At 38.4% G+C, this 23222-nt stretch overlaps 2 protein-coding genes across 2 annotated transcripts; one reads left to right on the top strand and one right to left on the bottom strand.

The window, feature by feature from the left end:
- Nucleotides 1-284: 284 nt before the first annotated feature.
- LOC307124971 (uncharacterized protein) lies at nucleotides 285-6003 on the bottom strand. Its single transcript, XM_079814493.1, has 3 exons — nucleotides 5856-6003; nucleotides 4325-4813; nucleotides 285-1230 (listed from the first exon to the last, which is right to left on the bottom strand). Exons 1-3 carry the CDS (start codon nucleotides 5920-5922, stop codon nucleotides 1106-1108), a joined length of 681 nt encoding a protein of 226 aa, XP_079670619.1. The 5' UTR covers nucleotides 5923-6003; the 3' UTR covers nucleotides 285-1105.
- A 9375-nt stretch (nucleotides 6004-15378) lies between these two features.
- zdhhc23a (zDHHC palmitoyltransferase 23a) lies at nucleotides 15379-19399 on the top strand. The gene is made up of 4 exons (XM_079813714.1): nucleotides 15379-15749; nucleotides 16032-16682; nucleotides 18777-18944; nucleotides 19053-19399. The coding sequence occupies exons 1-4, from the start codon at nucleotides 15628-15630 to the stop codon at nucleotides 19324-19326; spliced, it is 1215 nt and encodes a 404-aa protein (XP_079669840.1). The 5' UTR covers nucleotides 15379-15627; the 3' UTR covers nucleotides 19327-19399.
- The last annotated feature ends 3823 nt before the right edge of the window (nucleotides 19400-23222 follow it).

Raw genomic sequence — 23222 nt, 5'->3', positions numbered from 1 at the left:
ACTTTTGACCAATTTAATGCATCCTTGCTGAATAACAGTATTAATTTCTTTAAAAAATTAATTTAAAAAAAGTGACGTACTGACCCCAAACTTCTGAACCGTAGTGTAGGTCTGTGTTCAACATTTAAAAGCTTTACAAATCAACAAAATACACAGCTGTGGCCATTTTTTTCTTTTTTTGGTTGCCTCAGAGACGGGCTTGTGTTGGCCTGGCCTCATGGAAATTTTTCATCCTGTGGTTACTTGTGTAGTTACATGAGACAAGGAAAGTCACCAGACACACCGATTATTAAAACTTGTTTATTTGTGTCAGAAGGATAGATGGTGATTTTCACAGTAAACAAACCTAAAGCCCATGGGACAAAACCACAGTCACAAACCAGTTCACATGTATGTGAAAATGAATTTAATTGAATTAAATCAGCATACTGAAGCACAGAACGAGTATAGAGATCAGGCCTCTTTCGAGAGAAAAAATATTCAGTGTTGAGGCCTGATGCAAGGTCAGTTTGTGATTGATATAACATCATAATGATACTCTGGTATGGGTCTGTCTCAACTTGAGGTATGCAAAGCACCTACATCAGAGTCTACTAACAAACTTGCATCTATCATATGCTGCTTTGATCATATGAAAATAGGCCTACTGCTTTCAATAAACACAACACAGCAGACTGGTTTGAATAAAACAACAACATAAACTCAAACAATGTTTCATTTTAGGAATCATTCATGCAGAAATCCAGGTATTTTTAAATGGTTAACTTATTCTTTTAAAAAAAATGCATGCTCTGCTCATCAGTGCAAGCTCACAAAAGCTCATCAGTTCATACTCAGCTGCTCTTGCTCTTCTATGTTAGATCTAATGGGGAGTGTATGTTTGAGGGGGGTCACTGGATCTGTTTATGTATGCATTCGTATTATCATTCAGGGTATGGGGTGAGCTAAATGTCTCACAGTTCACTGATGTAATTCTCTCACGCACTGCGGTCGGTTCTTGGCAGGGCGACTGAGCGTACGTGTGCGTGTCCTTTTTTACCTTTGGCCTTTACCGGTAACCTCTCCGCACTTTTAACATCCATACTCCAAAACCGTCGCTCCCGCTTCATTTCTGCAGGCAGTTCAGTTTGTCCTTGAACCGAGTCAGTATCACAGCAACCAGCCCCGCTGACACGCCAACAACTGCCACAGCGATGCCAATTATAGTGGCCACAGACTCTTCAATCAAACCTGAGCAGGGATTTGATGAAAAAAAAGGTATAATCTCACAGTAATCTCTTATTGTGTCAGATGAATGACTAATTGGCTCCCTAAAAATAGTACTTCATATGTTGACATGTTTTCAGTTGTCTTGCGTTCACATATAGGCCTAAACCATTTTTTCACTTTAATATTTATTGGTTATTGGCACTGGCCATCATTTTAATACATCCATTGATCTAGCTCATTACTAAATGTTCTTCCTTGAAGATACTATTGCAGTTTTATTGATATTTTATTTTTTTCTCTTCTCAATTTAATTTAAATTTTTTTTTTATGTATGCATAGTTTTAACATTTTTTATTTCTGTTTTAGTTTTAGTTATTTTAGTAGGCATCAAGTTAAACTAAACGAAAATGCTGGCAACTAGCTGAAAAAAGGTTCAGTTAAAGGGATAGTTCTCCCAAAAACGAAAATTACCCCATGATTTACTCACCCTAGGTGTATATGACATTTTTCTTTCAGTCAAATACAATCAGAGTTTTATTAAAAAATGTCCTAGCTTTTCCAAGCATTATAATGGCAGTGAATGGCAGCTCAAAATTTGAAGACCAAGAAAGTGTATCCATCCATTATAAATATAATCCACACAACTCCAGGGGGTTAATAAAGGCCTTCTGAAGCGAATCGATTGGGTTTTGTAAGAAAAATATCCATATTTAACACATTATAAAGTAAAATATCTAGCTTCCAGCGGACTGCCTTCCATATTCAACTTATGAAAAAAGCGTGACGAGGACATCGGACGTAGCGTAAGCATTTTGAACTGCAAGAGGCATTACACTTTCTTCGTAAGTTGAATACGGAAGGTGGTCCGCCAGAAGTTAGATATTTTACTTTATAAAGTTTTAAATATGGATATTTTTCCTACAAAAACCTATCAATTCACTTCAGAAGGCCTTTATTAACCCCCCGGAGCTGTGTGGATTACGTTTTTAATGGATGCACTTTTATGGGCTTCAAATTTTGGGCTGCCATCCACTGCCATTATAAAGCTCGGAAGAGCCTATAACTCTGATTGTATTCGTCTGAAAGAAGAACGTCATATACACGGATGGCTTGAGGGTGAGAAAATCATGGGGTAATTTTCATTTTTGGGTGAACTATCGCTTTAAGGTTTATTTTATTCAAGTAACGGATATTTTTATTTTATTGTATAGTTTTAGTTAACTATAATAACCCTGCCTTGAATTGCACTAAGAAGAGCATTAAAGGGATAGTTCACCCAAAAAAGAAAATTTGCTGTTCATTTACTCACCCTCAGGCAATCCCAGATGTAGGTGTCTTTTTTTCTTCAGTAGAAATGTAAAGAAGATTTTTAGCTGAAACCGTGGTCCTCTGTGATTAATATATAATGGAAGTCAATGGGTGTCACTTTGAGATAAAAAAAAACTGCAGACAAAAAAGTAATACCCGCGGCTCCTGACAATACATAGAGGTCTTTAAAAGCAAATTGATAGTTCTATGCAAGAAACTGAACCTTATTTAATTATTACCCGTAATCCACATAGACAGTAAAATAAATGGACAGAGCGACTCCATAGACTTCAACGGGGAGAATTTAAGTCAGGTAGAAGCACTCACTTCCTGATGGCTGAGCATACTGCGCAGCTTCAGACTGAGCTTGACGACATAGATGTGACGTGAGCAGCCTGTCCGACAGTGGCAAGTCTTCTAGTAGTTGTGCAACGTAAAATCTGAATCACCGAATCTCGCAGAGACAGAGAGGGTGAGCAGGAGCAACTTTTGATGAATGAAGCAGGATCTGCAAAATCTCTATCTGCGTTTATGCCTCCACATCCCCCCGATTGCCTCATAGACAGTAAAAGATTGCCTATGAGCTTCTCCTCCTGTCTATATGGTAATTTGCTCAACAGCGCGACACAGTCGCGTGGTTATGACGCAATCGTTAGCCTATATTTTACAAAAACAGCTTCAACGGGGCGATAGTGTAAGATACAAGGTAATGGAGCCTTTTATACATTGTCGTGTTTGTTTAGAAATAAACAATGGACGAATGGAGTCTTTAATCGCCTCAGATGTAAAGATATTCACTGTCAAAGTGAGGCCAAAATGAATGGGATTCAATGGGATGCTAACAACAGGTGTTGGCTTGGTTAGCAATGGCCGCGCCTATGGGTGGTACGCTTTCCGGGGGCTGGGCTACCCCCTTGGTAATCCACAGCCCCGGCAGACGGTCCTGAGCTTCCTGTCGCATAATGACGTATCAACGGGGGCAAATTACGTCCATTTACGCAATCTCAATCTGGAAGATTGACTTTTCAGATTTGAACTCTTGTGCATATATGTCATTATACGTAATTTTTTGCCACAAAATTACATTTTATTATGTACGGACAGCACATACTCTCTTTCTCCCGCTCTCTCTGCTCTCCCACTCAAACGCACACATATAGTGTGGACACACACTCGCGCAGAAATGTGTTGTCAGCGCGGCTCTGATGATTTTTTCGGTAAAATCGAAAACTCAGAAAACTGCTTTGCGTCGTGTCCGCATTGCCACCACGGATGTGCAACAAAATTATTTTTTTAATAATACAATGACTCGTCATCGATTATTCCTTACTTATGCGACAGGCAGCTCACGCTCTAGACTAACATGTGTGCACTCAGGACCGTCTGCCGAGGCTGTGGATTACAGGTAATTATGTTCAGTTTCTTGCACAGACCCATCGTTTCGCTTCATAAGACCTCACTGTCTTGTCAGGAGCCATGAGAATTAATTTTGTTTTACTTGTATATGTTTTTTGACTCTCAAAGGGACGGCACCCATTGACTTGCATTATATAAATCACCAAGGACCACGGTTTCAGCTAAAAGTCTTCTTTACATTTCTACTGAAGAAAAAAAAGACACATGAGGCTGGCCTGAGGGTGAGTAAATTAACAGTAAATTTTCATTTTTGGATGAACTATCCCTTAAGCTCTTCCTTCAGATTTATAGACCATAAACTCATTAAAAATGAATGTATAAAATGTAATTATATATATATATGAATATTGGTTTGTACACTAATATACTTTCAACCCTAATTCTCTCTCACCCAGCTCTTTGCGGACGCTGAGTTTGGTCCCACCTCCTTGAAGAATAGTTGAGTTTGTTGATATAAAGGCACACAAATACAAGCCTTGATCTTCCACTGAAATGTTCCTTAGTGTCATCGATAGATCTCCCATAGGCAGATCACCAGACAAAAACACACGACCGGCAAACATGTCATCCACCGTCTCATTTCCTTGTAGAACATTCCTCCTTTCCTCCAAAATCTGTACATGCCAGCTCACCTTCTCCACAGCCAGTATTTCATCCACACCACTTTTTAAAAAACAGGGTAACACCACATCCTCCCCTTCCACAGCTTTTGCCTTTGGAGGCTGTTGTAAATATGACACCACCTGTGGGCCCGGAGGATCGTCAGCAGACAGAGCAGGTAAAGCATCTGTTGTGGACGTGATGAGGCTGGTCAGGGGAGTTTGAGTGCGATTGGCTATACTGGTTGCATTTACAAGTAGACAAAGAGAAAGAAGCCCACCTGTCAATAAAACATTATTATTATTTGCCAGTGCAGTGATTATTCACTTAATGCATATGTGAAAGAGTAGGCCTCATGAAAATGCACTTAAACTGTATGTCACTTAGTATGGACAAAACTCAATAACATGCCATAAAAAAAGATTTACAATTATTTGGCATGTGTAAAGCAGAATAGTAACCAGTCATTTTAACCAATCAAGAAAAATTCACACATATAGGCTACACACTGATGCTATAAATACAATGGCTTGCATGGCAGTATTAGGGTCACACTGAGTCCCTTTACTAAAATTAGAGACTCAAAAGTCACAAGGATTAAAATATCAAAAGTCCTATGTGGAGAGTAAATCCTCCAACCTTTACTTTATTCGGTCAACAGCAGTAGTCGAGTAGTCAGTTCAGAATGAATTCCTCAGATTTTCTGAATAAAGACTGAATTACCAATAAACAGACTTGACATGAGTCGTGTCACATAACTCAGTGAATTCAAAAATGTTAACCTGATTTGACTAATATTCTAAACATAACTTTAATGCTAAAGCTAATGCAGCAGTAACCCTCTTTGCCTCAGTACCATGTCTCTGCCTCATATATCATGCCTTCTCATTAATGTCTCAGAAAGTGCTGCTTCCATAAACACGTGGAATTAAAAGTACATTTACTGTGAAACGTTGATTTAATGGCCAAATCACATTTCAAAGGTTCTAGTTATTAGATGCAGACTGAGAAATGAGGTAAATTGAGTGCGTAATGCTTTTTAATAGATGAAGACACAGTCTGTTTAGTGTAAAAGATTTATGACCGCGAACAAGGTTAATCCAAGCTGACGTGAGAGCAAGACATTTACACATGTATATGTTAGTGTGTTTATGAAGGAAGCTGCTGAAATTAGGCGTGCAATGTGCTTTTTGTGGATATGATTACTTGTGATGGGAGGGAAAATATAAAGTCTGCTCTTTTGAGTTTTCTTTTGTCAAGGTAAGTTAGTAGAACACAGAGAAATGAGAAAGCTGTACATGCTAAGGGAGAGAAAGTCTTACCTGTGAGGGCAGAGTGGAAAAGGTGACTTAGTAAGGTTCTAGAAGTTAAGAGACTGAGGAAAGCCATTTCTGTCTCAGAGAAGTGTCACACTCTGACACTGAGCTGACAGAGCTACACTTTATCTCTCCCTCCTTCACCACCACACACACTCTTTCCACCCACACACTAGTGTTATCTTGCCTGCCTACCTATACCTACTCACCAGTGGTGTGCAGTGGTGTTTTAAAATGAGGCGGCACATGGCAAGTCCTCACATTTTATATCAAATATAAGTGTATGTCCCGTTACACTTAATTTTCCTGGTTAAATAAACATTACATAAAAAGAGAGTCCAAAATGCAATTCTATTTTGTATTTTTTATGTAATGTATTTATTAAAACCAAGCATACATTTCATCAAGTTAGTGTTTTATGCATTTTTACATTTAATGTTTAGCTTTTCTTTTTAATGGTCAAGTTCAGTCCGATTCGAGAACATGTACTAAATCAAGAGGCGGAATTATTGTGCAAACCAATTATATCTAATCATAAACGATCATATCCAATCATAGCGCGATTGAGTCTCAAGCAACAGCCCCTGAGCCCACTGACTTTTAACAGACCCCCAAAATCAAACTCACCACACACCCTTGTGTCTGGGTCTGTTAAAAATCAATGGGCTCAGGGGAGGCAAGCCTCCCACAGTTCTGTAACTTCACCAGTGGTTGTTCCTGTGGGACAGTGTTACTTTATTTAAAAAATATATATATTTGCATTGTTTTATTCTTGTAATATAATGGATTATTTTCTCATCCTATTTCTTTGAGAAGGTCCTATCTATCTATCTATCTATCTATCTATCTATCTATCTATCTATCTATCTATCTATCTATCTATATTCTGTCGTTGTACACAGATATGTGACAAACTGTTAAATATTGCACTCTGTTATGTGCTGTAACAAAATTGAGTAGCTTCTGTCAGTGGGTCTTTTTACAGTCCTCTCGATTCTGGCTTAAAACTCCCACAAGAGCAATGTGAGCCCTCCAGAGTCCACAAAGTATCTATAGATTCTATTACCGGGAGATCAGGCATGATGACAAATGGATGTGGTCTGTTGTGTTGAGATGTGCAGTATATGTGGCTATCCAGCCTGAAACTTAACTCTCCTTCACTCTACTGCAAAAAAAATATGGAGATTAGACAGAGGAATGTTTGAAATGGAAGATGCATGCACTTAGCAACACTAGAAAATAAAGAATGGCGTCACCCATTCGAAAAAAAAATATTTGTCAAGGCCAAAGCTATCTGGAAATCAAAGCTATAGCACCATGGTTCTCAAACTTTTTATACCAAGTACCACTTCAGAAAATATTCAGCTCTCCAAGTACCACCATAATGACCAACATTAAAATACAGTTGCGTAGTAACTAACTATTCAGCTACTATTCTGCACAGTTAAAAAACGAGGCAAATATTTATTGTTGTCAGCCACTTTAACATTGTAAATACAGTTTGTACATTAACACTGCACTGTGCTTACATACAGGTTAATAAAATAATGAAATGATGATTCAATTAAAATGTGTTGTAAAGTTAAGTAAAACTGTACTGTAGCCTACTTAAATGTAGAAAACTTAAAAATTCCTCTGTGTACCACTAGAGGCAGCCTGAGTACCACAGAGAATCACTGCAGATTACTTGAAATGTAATTTTTGCAATTTGCAAAATGCAATTAAGATGATAGTGGAACTGTAGCCTACGGATATGCTCTTCTGCAATATGGTTAAATTCAAAACTCTGTGCAGGATGCGGTGCTGTTGACTTCTGCTACGGAGCAGAATGCAGGATGTTGCTATTATGAATTTGGAGTCCACGTTCAGTAAACGTGTCTCTGGAAAACTCTAAATCAATAGCGCCATCCAGCGTTCAGATATTTCGTAATTCGCTGTCGGCCACGGCAACGCTGACGACTTCTTCAGTAACACATGGCATGGTTTACACACAACTTTACACACATGCCAACATGACGAAACTTGGTGTATTTAGGCTATGTTATGTTTTGAATTATTCTGTATATCTGTGTGTTAGCGGTGTGTTTGTTGTCAAACTCACAAATGTTTAATACTTGTATTTTATTGAGACAATATTTTAGTTTGTCTTGTATATTTTTCTATTAGACCAGATAACATTAAGCTGTCATATGGTCGTTACAATGTGCCCCTCACATGTTACAGCATGCTGCACATCAGCCCTCACTTATAGGCTGAAAGGCAAAATTTGGACTGTCAGTGAAAATTTTATAGAATACAATGTAAAATTTGAACATTTTAAATTGAATTAACGTCTAACCAAAGTTGAAACCAAACACCTTCACTGTTGACTTTCCTTACATGATGGAATATCATACATCTCGCAAGTTATTTGGACAAAATCAAAATGTAACCAAATTCAAGGTTATTTTGGCTAAGTGGGTTACTCAAAGCCGGAATATATTGGGGATATAGTTAGTGTATAGCAGAATCTTTCAGATAATAGATAGGTAGCCTGTATTTATATTTATTTAGCCTATTTGGTAAGTAAAAGCCCTCTATGTTGCTGTCATACAACCATCATCTCAGAGAATGGCAGACAATTAAAACAGTCCTTTATGTTTTACTCAAGCTGCATTTTTTTGTTGCGTGCATGCTGAAATATGGCTCATGCTATTTTAATGTGCAGGATATAATTGTAAAGACATTTGTTTTACAGTTTATCATTACAAAGGGTCACGCCACACCCTGCTCTTTCTGTCTGTCTGTGCCTCCTTCAAATTGTTCATGATTTCATTACAGAGTGTGTGTTAAGCAAACAGAACAGTCACTGCAAATATAGGCCTACACAATTTGTCTCTCTTGCTTGCTCTATCAGACATAAAAATGCATAATGGCGATGGATAAACTGAGTTTCCAGATCATTATGTCATCTCAGTCAGACAGAGAAAGACAACGGTCTACACCCATAAATGCATTAGACAGACAGACTGCATTAGACCAAGTGCATTAAGCCTAAAGGTCGGCTGCAGCATGTGAGTGTGCGAGTGCTAATCATACGCAGGCTTTTAACACGCTCCTCCAGTTAGTTCCGGTTTACTTTTTTTTTTAAATCTTTGCCACAGAGAAGCTCAATACCAACTGCATTACTGTAAGACATTACAGTAAGAGCTGCACTATCAGGACAGAGCCTAGATAAGACTCCAGCGCCAGTGTGCTGCAAGATATTTTTACACACCAAGGCTTTAAATTGATTATGGGTGTCTTTAAAGGGATAGTTAAGCCTACTCACCCTCATGTTGTTCCAAGCCAGGACAATTTTTTTACTTTCTCTCTTCTGTGAGATGCAGAAGAATCTACTGGTCCATATGATGATTCTTTTTATATAAAGTTTTCTGAAGACATACAATAGCCTAGTTTGTGCGAGGAACAGACTACAGTTTAAGACCATGATAATCTTCCCCTCCTGTGAGCTGTTATTGATTCAATAGCTGAATTTGAGAACCAAATCTTTCAGACTGGTTTCATGAACTGGATCAAGTGATTCATTTAAATGATATGATGTTTTATAAACAAAGTTCAGGAGGAACACGTTCAAATTGCCTATCCAATCAGTACGAGATGAGGCCTATAGGCCTATACACTATATTGCCAAAAGTTTTGGGACGCCTGCCTTTACATGCACATGAACTTGAATGACATCCCATTCTTAATCCGTAGGGTTTAATATAGAGTTGGCCCACCCTTTTGCAGCTATAACAGCTTCAACTCTTCTGGGAAGGCTTTCCACAAGGTTAAGGAGTGTGTTTATGGGAATTTTCGACCATTCTTCTAGAAGCGCATTTGTGAGGTCAGGCACTGATTTTGGACAAGAAGGCCTGGCTTGCAGTCTCCGCTCTAATTCATCCCAGTTGGTGTTCTATCGGGTTGAGGTCAGGACTCTGTGCAGGCCGGTCAAGTTCCTTCACACCAAACTCGCTCATCTATGTCTTTATGGACCTTGCTTTGTGCACTGGTGCGCAGTCATGTTGGATCAGGAACTGAAAAACAACCCCACACCATAATCCCTCCTCCACCAAACTTTACACTTGGTACAATGGAGTCAGGCAAGTACCGTTCTCCTGGCAACCGCCAAACCCAGACTCGTCCATCAGATTGCCAGACAGAGTAGCGGGATTTGTCACTCCAGAGAACACGTCTTCGCTGCTCTAGGGTCCAGTGGCATGGACTTTACACCACTGCATACAATGCTTTGCATTGCTCTTGGTGATATAAGGCTTGGATGCAGCTGCTTGGCCATGGAAACCCATTCCATGAAGCCTTATACACACTGTTCTTGAGATAATCTGAAGGCCACACGAAGTTTGGAGGTCTGTAGAAGTTGATGACTTCTGCACACTCTGACCTCGCTTTGTGATTTTACGTGGCCTACTTTGTGGCTGAGTTCCTGTTGTTCCCAATTGCTTCCACTTTGTTATAATACAACTAACAGTTGACCGTGGAATATTTAGTAGTGAGGAAATTTCATGAATGGACTACACGGTACCACGCTTGAATTCACTGAGCTCCTGAAAGCAACCTATTCTTTCACAAATGTTTGTAGAAGCGTCTGCATGCCTAGGTGCTTGATTTTATACACCTGTGGCCATGGAAGTGATTGGAACACCTGAATTCAATGATTTGGAGGGGTGTCCCAAAACTTTTGGCAATATAGTGTATATACGTAGACGACTCGTGTGAACTCGTGAAATGATTCAATGAATGCCCCAAAGAGATCTACAAGGATTTCAAGTGAATGACAACTTAAATTCAAGTTTGTTTCTCACATAAAGCTATATGGTATCAGGAGACTTTTAATATAACAGCCATATAAACTACTACTTTATGAAAATGTGTGTTTTTATATCAATTTTGAAGCTTGAAAGTGCCTCACAAATATTTTATGCATTGTAATTGCATAGAAAGGAGCGTGGGAAAATGTAGGAAAACAATTTTCATTTTGGTGCAAACTTTTGTATGTGTGTGTGGTAGCTGTTTTCGTCTTAGCACTGTTTCATTGTATATCCAAACATGGACTGTGATTAATTGTATTCTCAGATGAAATAGGTCCTGCATAGCAACTGGGGGAATGGAGCCCAAATCAGCAGATTATAAAGACCAGTTAGAAGGGATAAATTCTTCACATTTTGCTTGTGTAATCTGTTTACTTTGTTTTCCATGAAACGACGAAGTCATAGCAGATGAACAGCAAACTTTTTAACTTTTATCAGCAAACTGCTGCTGTTGAAGCCTCTTGCACCTGAGAATGCCCTGGTGACTCTTGTATGTACGTTTTTATGTGTTGTAGGCTAATCGTGACGGGGGTTTATGCCATTTTGAGATGCAAATGAATTGAGCGTTACACACATGCCTTTTATTTGGAAAAATCTGTCCTTAACATAAAGTATTTTTGTAAAATCTAGTTAGGACTTGTGCTGTTTTTATTAATCAAGTATTTAATCCACTTCTGTGTTTGTGAAACTAGTTCCACTGTCCCGTCGCCTTTGACAGGTGTCTAGTGTGCTGTGCAGTAGCAGTGACCTGCACTGGGTTTATGAAGGAACATTGTGTCCTCCTGCAGGTTCACATCCCCCCCTTACAAGAAACCTGATCTCAGAGGGTGTGGTCGCATCAAACGGATTCACATGTCCGAACTATCGCATGAGGAGGTCACATATCATCTCAACTGTGACCATAGTTTGACTCTGACCTCCGAATATGGCTGCTAAAGATTGATGTGTCAACTGCTGAGTACACTACACCAAGTTTGGGGCGAAGGAAGACAGAGAGTTATGAGCACTGTAAGCGATCTGATGACATGTACACTATTTAGAAGGACAGCGTTGGTCAAGTATTTTGTTTCTTGATGGGATAGATGGGATTGAGGACTCCAGCTGGAGCTGCAACAGCTCTGCCACCGTACAACTTCACCTCCACAAGGGACCACTGGCTCTCACATCATGCAGCACCTGCTGACCACCGGAAGGGAACTTTTAACGCCTGACTTGCAAAAAAATGCGCCGGATGAGCAGTAGCACACCTGGTCTATGGGGATTTCGAATTCTGCTTGAGAAAAGCTAAAACGAAATGCCGATGTTTCTAGAAAGTCAGTACCAGAGGTGTCATGCCCATTCATATTACTTGCTTTAAAAATGTATTTGGTTGGGATTCGAACCCTATAGTAATCTCACACTATAAATAAAACACAATACCACCAGATTAAAAAGTACATGAAAAAACTATAATAGTTTTTTTAACAGGCCTATATTTGTATAAGTCTACATGTATCTAACTTCCCACCAAACATTGGTCCGACGGCAACGTCGTGTCCCTGGCCAAAACTTTCATTTTGGAACTATTTTTCAACCATGACGAGACGTGTCGAAGGGACATCTTTTCAATGATCATTAAACGTCCAAATGTTTGCTGGGTTTAATCTAATTTTAATTATGTTGTATTATATAGCTAAATAAAGTATTTTGGAGTTTAAAAAAAAAGTAAAGGATCAAAGGGGAAAGGTCATGACTGCTTCCAATTTGACCCAGCACACAGAAAGGGTATAGCCTATACCCTTTTAAAATAGTAATTGTCATTAAACTGAAAATTTAGCCTACCTTTTTTTTGTTTACTTACAATATCTCAAAACCTGCCAATAACTAAACAGTTTTTGTAGCGTATTAATTCACAAACACGGGTTAAAACAACAGACAGAGATAGCCTAAAAGAGTTCAAATTTTAGGTGACAAGGGTACTGTGACCCGGTGTCTGGACCGCTGGTTATGCACGGTATGCGCGCCAGTAACTTTCCGCGTTGATTCACGTTGTCGCTGTCACGGGAACACCTGCCGACTTCCTTTTTCAACGCCGCCACCCAACCCTAATCGGTAACAACGCTCTTGAACAGATTCCTCTCACGCGCCTGCTCTTAGAACGTTTGAGAGAGTGGAGCGGGAGCGCGCAGAGTTATCTATCACTGCCTTCCGGACAGTCCTGAGAATCTTCAAGAGCTGCAAGGACGCGCCTGTCTCTTTATTGGAGGTATTTTAAGGAGCAAACAAATTAGATGTGTCTTTTAAAAATATATATTTTAATAACATTTATTTAATTGTTTAATGTTGCGAAGACGCGCCTGGACTTCCACCTGTTTTCTCTGACGGGAAATAATAATCTGCTCAAAAAAAAATAAATTACGGATTAAGGGGGAAACTTCAGTTGGATTTCTATGGATGACATCTTGACATCTCAGGCTAAACAAAAAGAAATGCTGGAGTGACCTGTTCTTTCATCAATCTACTACAAGTGCAACTGAGGATCAGCAAAAACTCACTCAGAACAAATAGAAGTATAAACTGAAGAACTTCGTGTGGGATGCATTTCCATCTGTGTTGAGGCTGTTAAAACATAGGTAAACAAATTATGCTAAAATCATTTTGATAGGTCGAAAAATGTTATTATTGTTGATAGGCTATATATTTGAAGTGGTCTTCAGAAATGTAATAATCCTATGTAGGGTTAATTTTGAATCACAGCACAATCAAGGGCAAACCTTTTGTTTACTCCAGGGATAAAATGTAATTTAGAACATGTCAAACACATGCTGCTCAATTATTTTCTCTATCCGACAACTACGATGGAGAACAGCCTCTCAGGGAAAAGTTTTTTGATGGCCCAATTATTTGATCCACATGAGACATCAGATGGCCTTAATTCAAGTTACAAAGAGCAGATTTAGATATTAACTCTTTCAGGCACGAGTTATGCCTGAAAGAGCATAAAATATCCATTAAAAAAATAAATGTTAAAATCTTGTTTTTCATGCCCATAAGAGCAATAAAAACGATTTATTTTTTTTAACGAGATTTTCAGATGTCCATTTGAGTGGACAGTGTGTGTTTTTGGTTTTAACGGAAGAGATACTGTATTAAACAAAAAAACAGTAATAACACAGTAATGCATTGTGTGTTTTACAGACCAATGAATAAAATCATGTGAAAACTATAAAATATATACAAAAAATATAATAGAGCTTCAATTATTGCAAACACAATAGATTTTCTTCCCCGTTCGACCAGCAGACGTAGAACTTTATACAAGTTGAACTTCGCGTGTCTTTGATATCAGAACATGTGGACATTATTCCATAAAAGATCTCTACAACCGGTGAAGGTACAGCTCTGTGGATTGTGGAAACCCAACTCAGACTAGGTAGAAAATGCTCATGCTCCATCCAGTCTACCAGAGTATGTTGATTTACCATTATTAGCTGATAATATTATGTTTAAATTGGACATTTCTACCGTAGTTCTCCTCTCTGAGAAAACCTCAGTCTGAAAAATACATTGATCTGTTGATGTTTCCAGACTGGAAAAACTAGCGATCAGGTGTTTTCAATCAAATAAGAGCAGTTTTGGGAGTAGCACGTTACAAGTAACACGCATAATGTAATCAGATTACTTTTTGATGTAACAAGTAAAGTAACACATTGCAGGTAACGTGCATTATGTAATCAGATTACGTTTCTGATGTAACGAGTAAAGTAATTCATTACAAGTAACGTACATTAACTGCAAATTACATTCTAACGCAAATACATTTATTTTCAGCCAAGTTATTTTAAGAACAACAATCACAGTAATAGTATGCATTGTAGCTGAAATAGACTGTAACCGATTTCTGTCATTTAAACTTAAATTTTAATATGTACAGTAAGATACTGTAAAATATGTATACATAAAATTACAGCAATCTCTTTACAGTGTAGATAGCGATGCCCGATGTCCAGTTTAGTGGACAGATGATTAATCGAATTTCCCCCCAATCTGAAATCAATGCCATCAAAACCCATGCAAGAAAATGTTTTTTGAATAGCTGCCACTGTGACCTCTATGTGTGAAAGGGTTCATATTTTCTGTATTGATATCTAATTATAGACCAGTGCTTACGTTATTGTGTGCGTCCATCTGTATATCTGTGCCAGTGTCAGCTCCCATGAGAAAGACATGGGTGTTAGACGCCTGATTATGTGCTGTTCCTCTGTGACCTGAGTGAGTTTAAGCCACGAGTGTGTAAATTAAGAAGGATTCAACTCCCTTTATTTATTGTATTTTCTTATATATTAATGCCAGTGATCACAACAAAACCCCATTATAATGTCAAAGATTTACTGCGTTGTATTAGATTAGACTTCAAAATCCATGCACCTGGTGAAGTTGAAAAACAATATTTAAAAAAGGTAAAATTAGAAACAATTAATCGAGAATCTGTCCTTCAAAATCACACAAAAGAGCCAAGAGTCCTGTGGCACTTTACTGTTCTGCACACTTCATAAATCTGTTTCATAAATTTGTTAATTGCGCATTGTGAATAACCTTCAAGATCAACAAGAAAAACAATTTTTATAAAGTGATATTATAAGGAGAGCACTTACAACGCTATTGACAAGGACAAATGATTTTATGTTATTTCTTTCCAGCCAGTGCAACACATGCTCTTTACATGAAGCTGCTGATGTAAAAAGCAGCAGATGACCAGCAAGAAAGCTGAACAAGAAATCTACCTACATCGGTTATGTCTGCTAACAGCTAAAACTACCAACAGCCCTGAATCAACCCTGTCCCAAGATGAATGAAACCTTTCCACTTTTTTGAATAAATATGATCTAACCGAATCCTGAAGAAAGCTTAATCTCACAGTGGAAGCAGATTGTCTCTGACATAAAGAGATGAAACGAGAACGTTTTAAGCCCCCGCAACCAGATGACCCTCTGTGCTGCTGTGGAGACATCGACCAGCAAAGAGAGTACTGCTGCTGTGACTGCGAAGAACTTGATGATGCCTGTGAAAGGTCAGAGGTCAACCATTTAACCATTAATGGCATGCAGAGGAAGTTTGTCCTTGCATATGTTCATATAAGCTTTTTAAAGAGTAGTTCACACAGAAATCATTCTAGGAATTGATGTTTGTTTTTTTTATCTGTGGATATCTGCTCTTTTCCATACAACACAAGTCTGTGAAGGTGTGTAAATGATGACAAACCTTTAATATATGGGAGAATCCATTCATTTTTAGTTGCTTTGCTCTTTTCAATGAAAAAGTCTGTATTTCCTCTGTCACCCCTTCTCATTAGGTTACTCAGAGGAGAGCCAGACAAGCCAGACATCTTCTCTCGTTTCATCTCTCGTACGGCTGATCGTTTGGGTTTGCCATGTAGTGCCATAGGACCCCTTCGATTGGAGCTCTCTGTTTTACCTCCCATGGTATTAATTCCCGGCCTGTTGCGAGTAGCGGCAATTAATTTTATTTTGGGAGTTGTAGTCTTAACTGCCCTACCAGGACTGGTGCTTTGGTATTACTATGTGACTCACAAAAGGAAAAGACGCACATTGTTTTTCCTTAGTTTGGCACTTTTCTCCCTTGCCTATATGTACTACCTTTTCCTTACTGAGATCGTTCCCAGAGGAGACGTAAGTAATCTGCAGCTGGTTACTGCGACGACAGGCATGATGTTGACGCTTATCTCCCTTGTGTGCACCAAACAAGGACCAGGCGTTGTCAAATCCCAATCATTAGCTCTGGGAATGCACAGTAGCTCTACAACCAATCAGAGCACAACCTTGCCAAGAGACTCTGCCCCCTGCAATGGAATCAGCCAGTCAAAGGGGGAGAAGGAAGAAAAGAAGACGTTATGCCCTGTGTGCCGTCTGGTACGCCCACCAAGGGCTGGGCACTGCAGGATCTGTGGGGCATGTGTCCTTCGAATGGACCACCACTGTGTTTGGTGGGTTTCTCATTCCTTCTTCTTTGAAAATTGAATATGAGCACTTTATTCTCAATGTGAAGTGAATTATTATTATGAATCATTGAAATATTCTGCAAACTAAAGAAAAGGGGTGTGCAATATAGGGACATTTTCTGATTTGTATGTGACTATGTGTATCTTTCAATTACAAAATTATCTGTATCTACACTGCCATTCAAAAATTCTGTTATAGTCATCAGGGCTGCGTTTATTTGATCAAAAACACAGTAATTTTGTATTACAGTTAATATAACTATTTTCCTTTTTGAATATATTTTAAAATGCAATTTATTCCTGTGGTGGCAAAAAGCTGAATTTTCAGCCTCTTTACCAGTGTTGGGTAATGCATTACAAACTAACACATTACAGTGTGTTACATTATGTTACTTTTAGTTACTTTTTCAAATACTGTACGTAGCACAAGTTAATTTGTTTTCTCATTTATAGACTGACAGATCTCCTGTCCTCATGTTGAGAGAATCAAGTGCAGAGGCGTTGTGTGTAAACATGATGGGTATTGTAGTTCTAGACTAAATGTGAGCATGTATTCACTCATCTCACTTAAGTATTCCTCAAAATGAATAAAATCTGTGAAATGCTAAATCAGAATTGTATTAATTAACTTTCAATAATTAAATATGTTAAATAAAACAAATATTTTTATGCAATTAATCTCACTTTATTGACCAGTGTACTTGCTGCTGACCTTCAATGATTCAGTTAAACCATACGCAAAAATTACTTTAAAGTATTAAAGTATTTGCATTTCCTTCAGCCTGAGGCTTATTATTTTAATTTTGCCATGAAAGGGCCTTTACATTTGCCCCAAAAATAGAACTTTTTGTTATAAAACAAAATCAAACAAACAAGTCCAGTCCAGGTGAGAAAAATTAACACAAAAGTAACGTAACACATTACTTTTCTTAAAAAGTTACTTTTTAAGGGAGCAATGCAATATTGTAATGCATTACTGTCCCCAACACTGATCCTTCAGAAATCATTCTAATATGCTGATTCACATTTATTTTTATCATTGTTAAATATAGTTGTGCTGCATAATTTTTTAGTATTTGTAAATGATTATCCTATTTCATTATTTATTCTTTTTTAAATTGTAAAACGTTATATGACATAGATAAATTCCAATCCTGATATATGCTAAATAAAAGCAGAGAGAGAGAGAGAGAGAGAGAGAGAGAGTAATGTGGCCATCTGCTTTCATTCATGAAGTTCACACTTCAGTCATCTTGGTGTCAAGGACTCACTATTGCGTTAAAAATAGTACTTCATGCTTGTGCTTGTTGAATAATCAGTCGAAAGAATATGTGGTGATATTTTAGTTTAGGGTCCAATTCTCACTATTAACTAGTTGCTTATTAGCATGCATATTATAGGATATTGGCTGTTTATTAGTACTTAAAACGCACATATTAATGCCTTATTCTGCATGACCATATTCTACATTTCTAATCCTACCCAATACCTAAGCATAACATCTACCTTACTAAGCAGTAATAAGGAGTTTATTGAAGCATGAGTTAGTGTTAGTTATTAGTTAGTTAATAGTGAGAATTGGACCCTAATCTAAAGTGTGACCTAATATGCTTTCTGTTATTTCAAATATTCATTTTCATGTCATTATTTGTGCCATATTTGGCTTCATGCACATCCCTACAGAAATAGTTGAACAATTCCCAAATGAATTGTAGGTCATCCCCTTAGTATTCTCATGTCAGTTATTTGATTCTTTTTCTGATCTTTTCACAATTGTAAGCATACACTACCTCATCACACACATATGTTCAAGCTGATTCCCAAAAGACGTCACTGGAGCAGGGCAGGCTGGAGAGACATGTGCAAAGGCCACAGGAACGCAGCTTTCAGCACAGTAAAGGGAGATCTCGCCATGCAGGCCAATCTGTCTGTGCTGCTTCAACACACACAGGCACAAATAAAAACAGGAACATGCCATAAACCACGTAATTAATTTTAATTAAAGCCACATTTAAGAGTATCTGTGTTTACATGACTGCTTACTTTTTGTGTCTTTGTGTGTGTGACTCTCCATGACAGGATAAACAGCTGTGTAGGCCAAGCCAATCACAGGCAGTTCATTTTGACGCTTCTTCTCTTCCTGCTGACATCCTTCTACGGGATAAGTTTGGTGTTACGGAGTATATGTCCACGACAGAGTCTATTCACAGCCATGTTATACTGTCCCGGAGTTTACAACCAATACAGGTACACCGTCCACTACTTTTTTCTATATATGCTTAATGGAAATATGCACATATGCAGCCTAATATAACACATTTGTGTGTGTGTGTGTTTGTGTGTGTGTGTGTGTAGCACAGCGCTGTGCTTTACATGTGTGTGGTACACCGTTATCATAACAGGTGGTCTGCTCCACCTGTTCATCCTTCAGATTATCAATGTCAGTTACAACGTAACAGAACGTGAGGCTCAAATTGCTTTGCGCAAAAAAACCGGGAGACGGCGCTTTTGTGGCCTGGTTGTGGAGACTGGTGTCTATTCACGAGGCTTCCTCCAGAACTGGATTCAGTTCCTCACAATGGACACGGATGAGAACGCATCCCCCTTCAGCTTCACGGACATGGTATGACACAATGGACTACAGGCATGATCCTGGGTAGTATTTAAGCTGTACTGATGTGATATGTTGAACAAAACTGTGGTTAGGCCTAAAAAATTGGTTGACACATTTACCTTGTTTGCATCAGGCAGAACGGTAGTATTGTTAATTATGGAACTGGCAAGCAGGAACTTCTAGGCAGTCGGTTTAAATTGATGAAAACAATGCTTGTGATTTTTATTCTAGTCGTCATGTACACTGATGAGCCAAAACATTATGACAAGTCAGGGCCGTTTTTAGGCATAGGCAAACTAGGCGGGCGCCATCAGTAGGGGGGCGTCAATAAGCGCTTATCTGGCACTAGATGTTTGTGTGTAAAGGGTGTCACGGCACCCTAAAATCTTATTGCCGCCCCCACTAGTTCCCCTACACTATTGGATCAGAGAACTGTCAATCTGACGATTCCTATATGCCATCAGATCAGAGTAGGCTACTGTCAGAAAAGTTTGTGTTTGGAGCGCTCAACAAAACCATTAGATCAATGAACTCGGTCAATGCTTTGGCAAGGTAACACTTTTTTTAACCATACAATAAAGCTAAATTCAAACTAAAGGCCAATTAAAATAACAGGTACAAATCTGTATTTTGTTAGGGCAGTATTTGTGGCAGTCTAGAAATCACGCTGTGAATGGGCAGATAGCATTGCTCGGTGTGTATGTTAGAGGCAAAATATAACTGCACACTTACTTCAGCATTTCATGATGAAGTGAGTGTGCAGTTATATTCAGACTCTATAAAGCTTTCTTCTCTTACTTGCACCTCCAAAAGTTTTTTGCGCCAATGCATTGTTAAAAGAATCAGTGTGTTATGTAATTGTCCCATATAAAACTGTAACGGCCAATTTAAAAATTGTATAATAAATTGTGCAAATTCACAACATGAATACATCCTTTATTAAATCACGTTGACGAATTTAACGCATCTTTACGGATGGTGTTGAATGCTGAAGCGATTCATTCATTTCTAATAGTGCTTAATGCAAGCAGTGTCGTACACACAGAGGGCAAAGTGTTGCGTTATTTAGAGGGGAAGTTCACGCATCAATGAGTAACAAAAACCACACTGAATCAGTATTTATTCTTATTACTTTCATGTGAAATGTACTAATAACACATAATAATTATGTAGTTATGTCTGAGAACAGTTTCTTAGCAACTAGGGACTGCACAAATATAGGCTATATATGATAGGCCGAGGGCTATACAGGCATCTGGCTATTAATTTGAATCCTTATTAACAAATATATACAAATATAATTTGGTATGTATGTATTTGTTAATTAATACCAGTAATACCAATGTTGCTTTTTAAAATTTGACTGGGGGTACCAATAAGGATTTCGCCTAGGGCGTCAGAATGGCTAGAAACGGCCCTGTGACCAGTCACAGGTTAAGTGAATATTGTTGATCAACTTCTAGCAAGGCCACATATTAAGGTCTGGGTAGATTAGATGGTAAGATTCTCGTAATCGACATGTTGGATGCAGAAGAAATGGGCAGGAATAAAGATCTGAGTGACTTTGATAAGGGCCAGATTGTTGTGGCAAGGTGACTAGGTCAGAGTATCTCCTGGTCAGCAGTGGTGAATTTACCACCAGTGGTCAGAGGAGGGGCAAACCACAAACCAGCGACAGGGTGTTGAGCGCCCAATTCTCAATGATGCACGAGGGCAACGATGGCTATCCCATCTGGTCTGAGCCAACAGAAAGTCAAAATTTGAATGATGGTTGTGGGAGGAATGTGTCACAACCGCAGACACATTCAGAGTGACACATTCAGAGTCACATAGCCGCAGACAAATCAGAGTGTCTATGATGACACCTGTCCACCGTCGAAGGTGCCTACAATCGTCAGAACTGGGCCTTGGAGCAGTGGGAGAAGGTCACCTGGTCAATGAGTCCCGTTTTCTTTTACATCATGTGGACGGCTGTGTACGTGTGCACCGCTTACCTGGGGAAGTGATGGCACCAGAATGCACTCTGGGATGCCAATGGAGGGAGTCTAATGCTCTGCTGGGAAACCCTGGGTCCGGCCATTCATGTGGACATCAATTCGTCACATGCCACCTACCTAAACATTGCTGCAGACCAGGTAAACCCATTAATGACAATGGTGTTCCCTTGGGGAAGTGGCCTCTTTCAACAGGATAATGCACCCTACCACTCTGCACACATTGTTCAGTAATAATTTGAGGAACATAATAGAGAGTTCAAAATGTTGCCCCAGCCTCCAAATGGTTGAACATACTGTAGGCCTCAACCCTTGACACACAAACATATATAACATATATAACTAACAATAATGACAAAATAAACAAATTTTTTTAAAATGAAGTCAGCAAATAGAAAAACAATAATCCTATAACAGTAAACACACAGTTTGTTCATGCTGCAATGCATGCTGGGATCTCACAAACCCTTTACATTTCAGCAATATGAAGTTCTTTGTTCTTTAGTTGGGAACATTTGGGGGAATTGTGTTGGTCTGACATAGGTTTTTATGTAGTCTTGAAGAAAACTGCATTTCTTAGTATTTGAGAAAGGTTTTGTAAACTGGAAAATGTGTAGTTGCTTTTTTTTTACAGTGCAGATCTAAATCCAATAGAACATCTGTGGGAAGTGCTGGACCCAAGTTCGATCCACGGCGGCTCCACCTCGCAACCTACAGGACTTGAAGGATCTGCTGCTAACGTCTTGGTGCCAAATATCACAGGACACCTTCAGGGGTTCTTGTAGGGTCCATGCCTCGGCTGGTCAGTGTTTTGGCCGCACATGGAGGATCAACAGCATTGTAGGCATGTTTTGGCTCATCAGAGTATATGGGCTTACTGAACAACAGTAGCCTTTTCATTAAATGAAACTGCCTGTTCGCACATATATTGAAATTTTGCCCATAAAGGCTGCAACTTTATAGCATCAATAATAAAATTGTATGAATGCAACATGCTGCAATGATCAAACATAAGTATAGGTAACTTTGTAATCATAGTAGGAAATCAAGTGTGTGTGTTTTAATGACAGACAAGTGAAATATTAGTAGTATAAGTTGTAGCTGATGATCAAAGTCTAGAAAATAAATGTCACAACCTGAAATATCCCTGTATTATTGCAATTTATAAATGTATATTAGATACGTATAAATATTTATAAGTATTATATTTAAAATATTATAATAGTTCACCCAAAAATGAAAGTTCATCAGTCTCTCACCTTCATGTTATTTCAAAGTTTTCTTGGTATTTAAAAAGATGGAGATGTTGAATAGAGACCGTGTACAATTTTTTTCAGTGTACATTTCCTTTTTAAAGTGGGGAATCTATTGAAACCTTAAACGGTTAGTTCACCCGAAAATGAAAAATGCTGTCATTTAATTTCTTTCTTTCTTTCTTTCTTACTCACTCTCATGTTGTTCCAAACTGATTGAAAGTTAATGGGCCCCATGTGTTGTTTTTGACCCCGTTGACTTTCTTTTGTCTTTCACAGAAGACCAATGAAAGGCAGAGAGGTTCAAAACAACATTAGACACCATCATCTGGACAAAACAAACAAAAAAAATGAATTACATTAAAGTATGTTCTTTTGTGTTTCATAGAACAAAAAGAAAGTAACAGGGAATGACATGAGGGTGATTAAATGATGACAACATTTTCATTTTTGGAGTGAACTGTACCTTTAAATATGAAAAAACAAACAAAAAACAAAACATAAGAAGATAGAACCGAAGATAGCAACCTGCCAAATGCTAATAAACCAAAAAAATACATTTTACACCAAATGTATGATCCTTGTAATGGTAAATATGCTGCTGTTTTTAGTGTGCTCTCTCAGGACAAATGGCCTTGTACACTTTTCTGTAATTACATATTTC

Source organism: Gobio gobio (genome assembly GCF_949357685.1).
Source record: "Gobio gobio genome assembly, chromosome: 4".
Lineage (NCBI taxonomy): Eukaryota > Metazoa > Chordata > Actinopteri > Cypriniformes > Gobionidae > Gobio > Gobio gobio.
Note: the sequence above shows the minus strand (reverse complement) of the source record. Positions and strands in the feature narration are given on the sequence as shown.

Bases quoted from the DNA above. Each gene is read 5' to 3' on its own strand.
- LOC307124971 (XM_079814493.1), bottom strand. From the start codon at position 5,922: ATGGCTTTCCTCAGTCTCTTAACTTCTAGAACCTTACTAAGTCACCTT. The intron at 4,814-5,855 runs GTAAGACTTTCT...TTTTATTGACAG, and splicing joins TTTCCACTCTGCCCTCACAG to GTGGGCTTCTTTCTCTTTGT. The intron at 1,231-4,324 runs GTGAGAGAGAAT...ATCCCTGCTCAG, and splicing joins CAGCGTCCGCAAAGAGCTGG to GTTTGATTGAAGAGTCTGTG.
- zdhhc23a (XM_079813714.1), top strand. From the start codon at position 15,628: ATGAAACGAGAACGTTTTAAGCCCCCGCAACCAGATGACCCTCTGTGC. The intron at 15,750-16,031 runs GTCAGAGGTCAA...CCTTCTCATTAG, and splicing joins CTTGATGATGCCTGTGAAAG to GTTACTCAGAGGAGAGCCAG. The intron at 16,683-18,776 runs GTGGGTTTCTCA...TCTCCATGACAG, and splicing joins ATGGACCACCACTGTGTTTG to GATAAACAGCTGTGTAGGCC.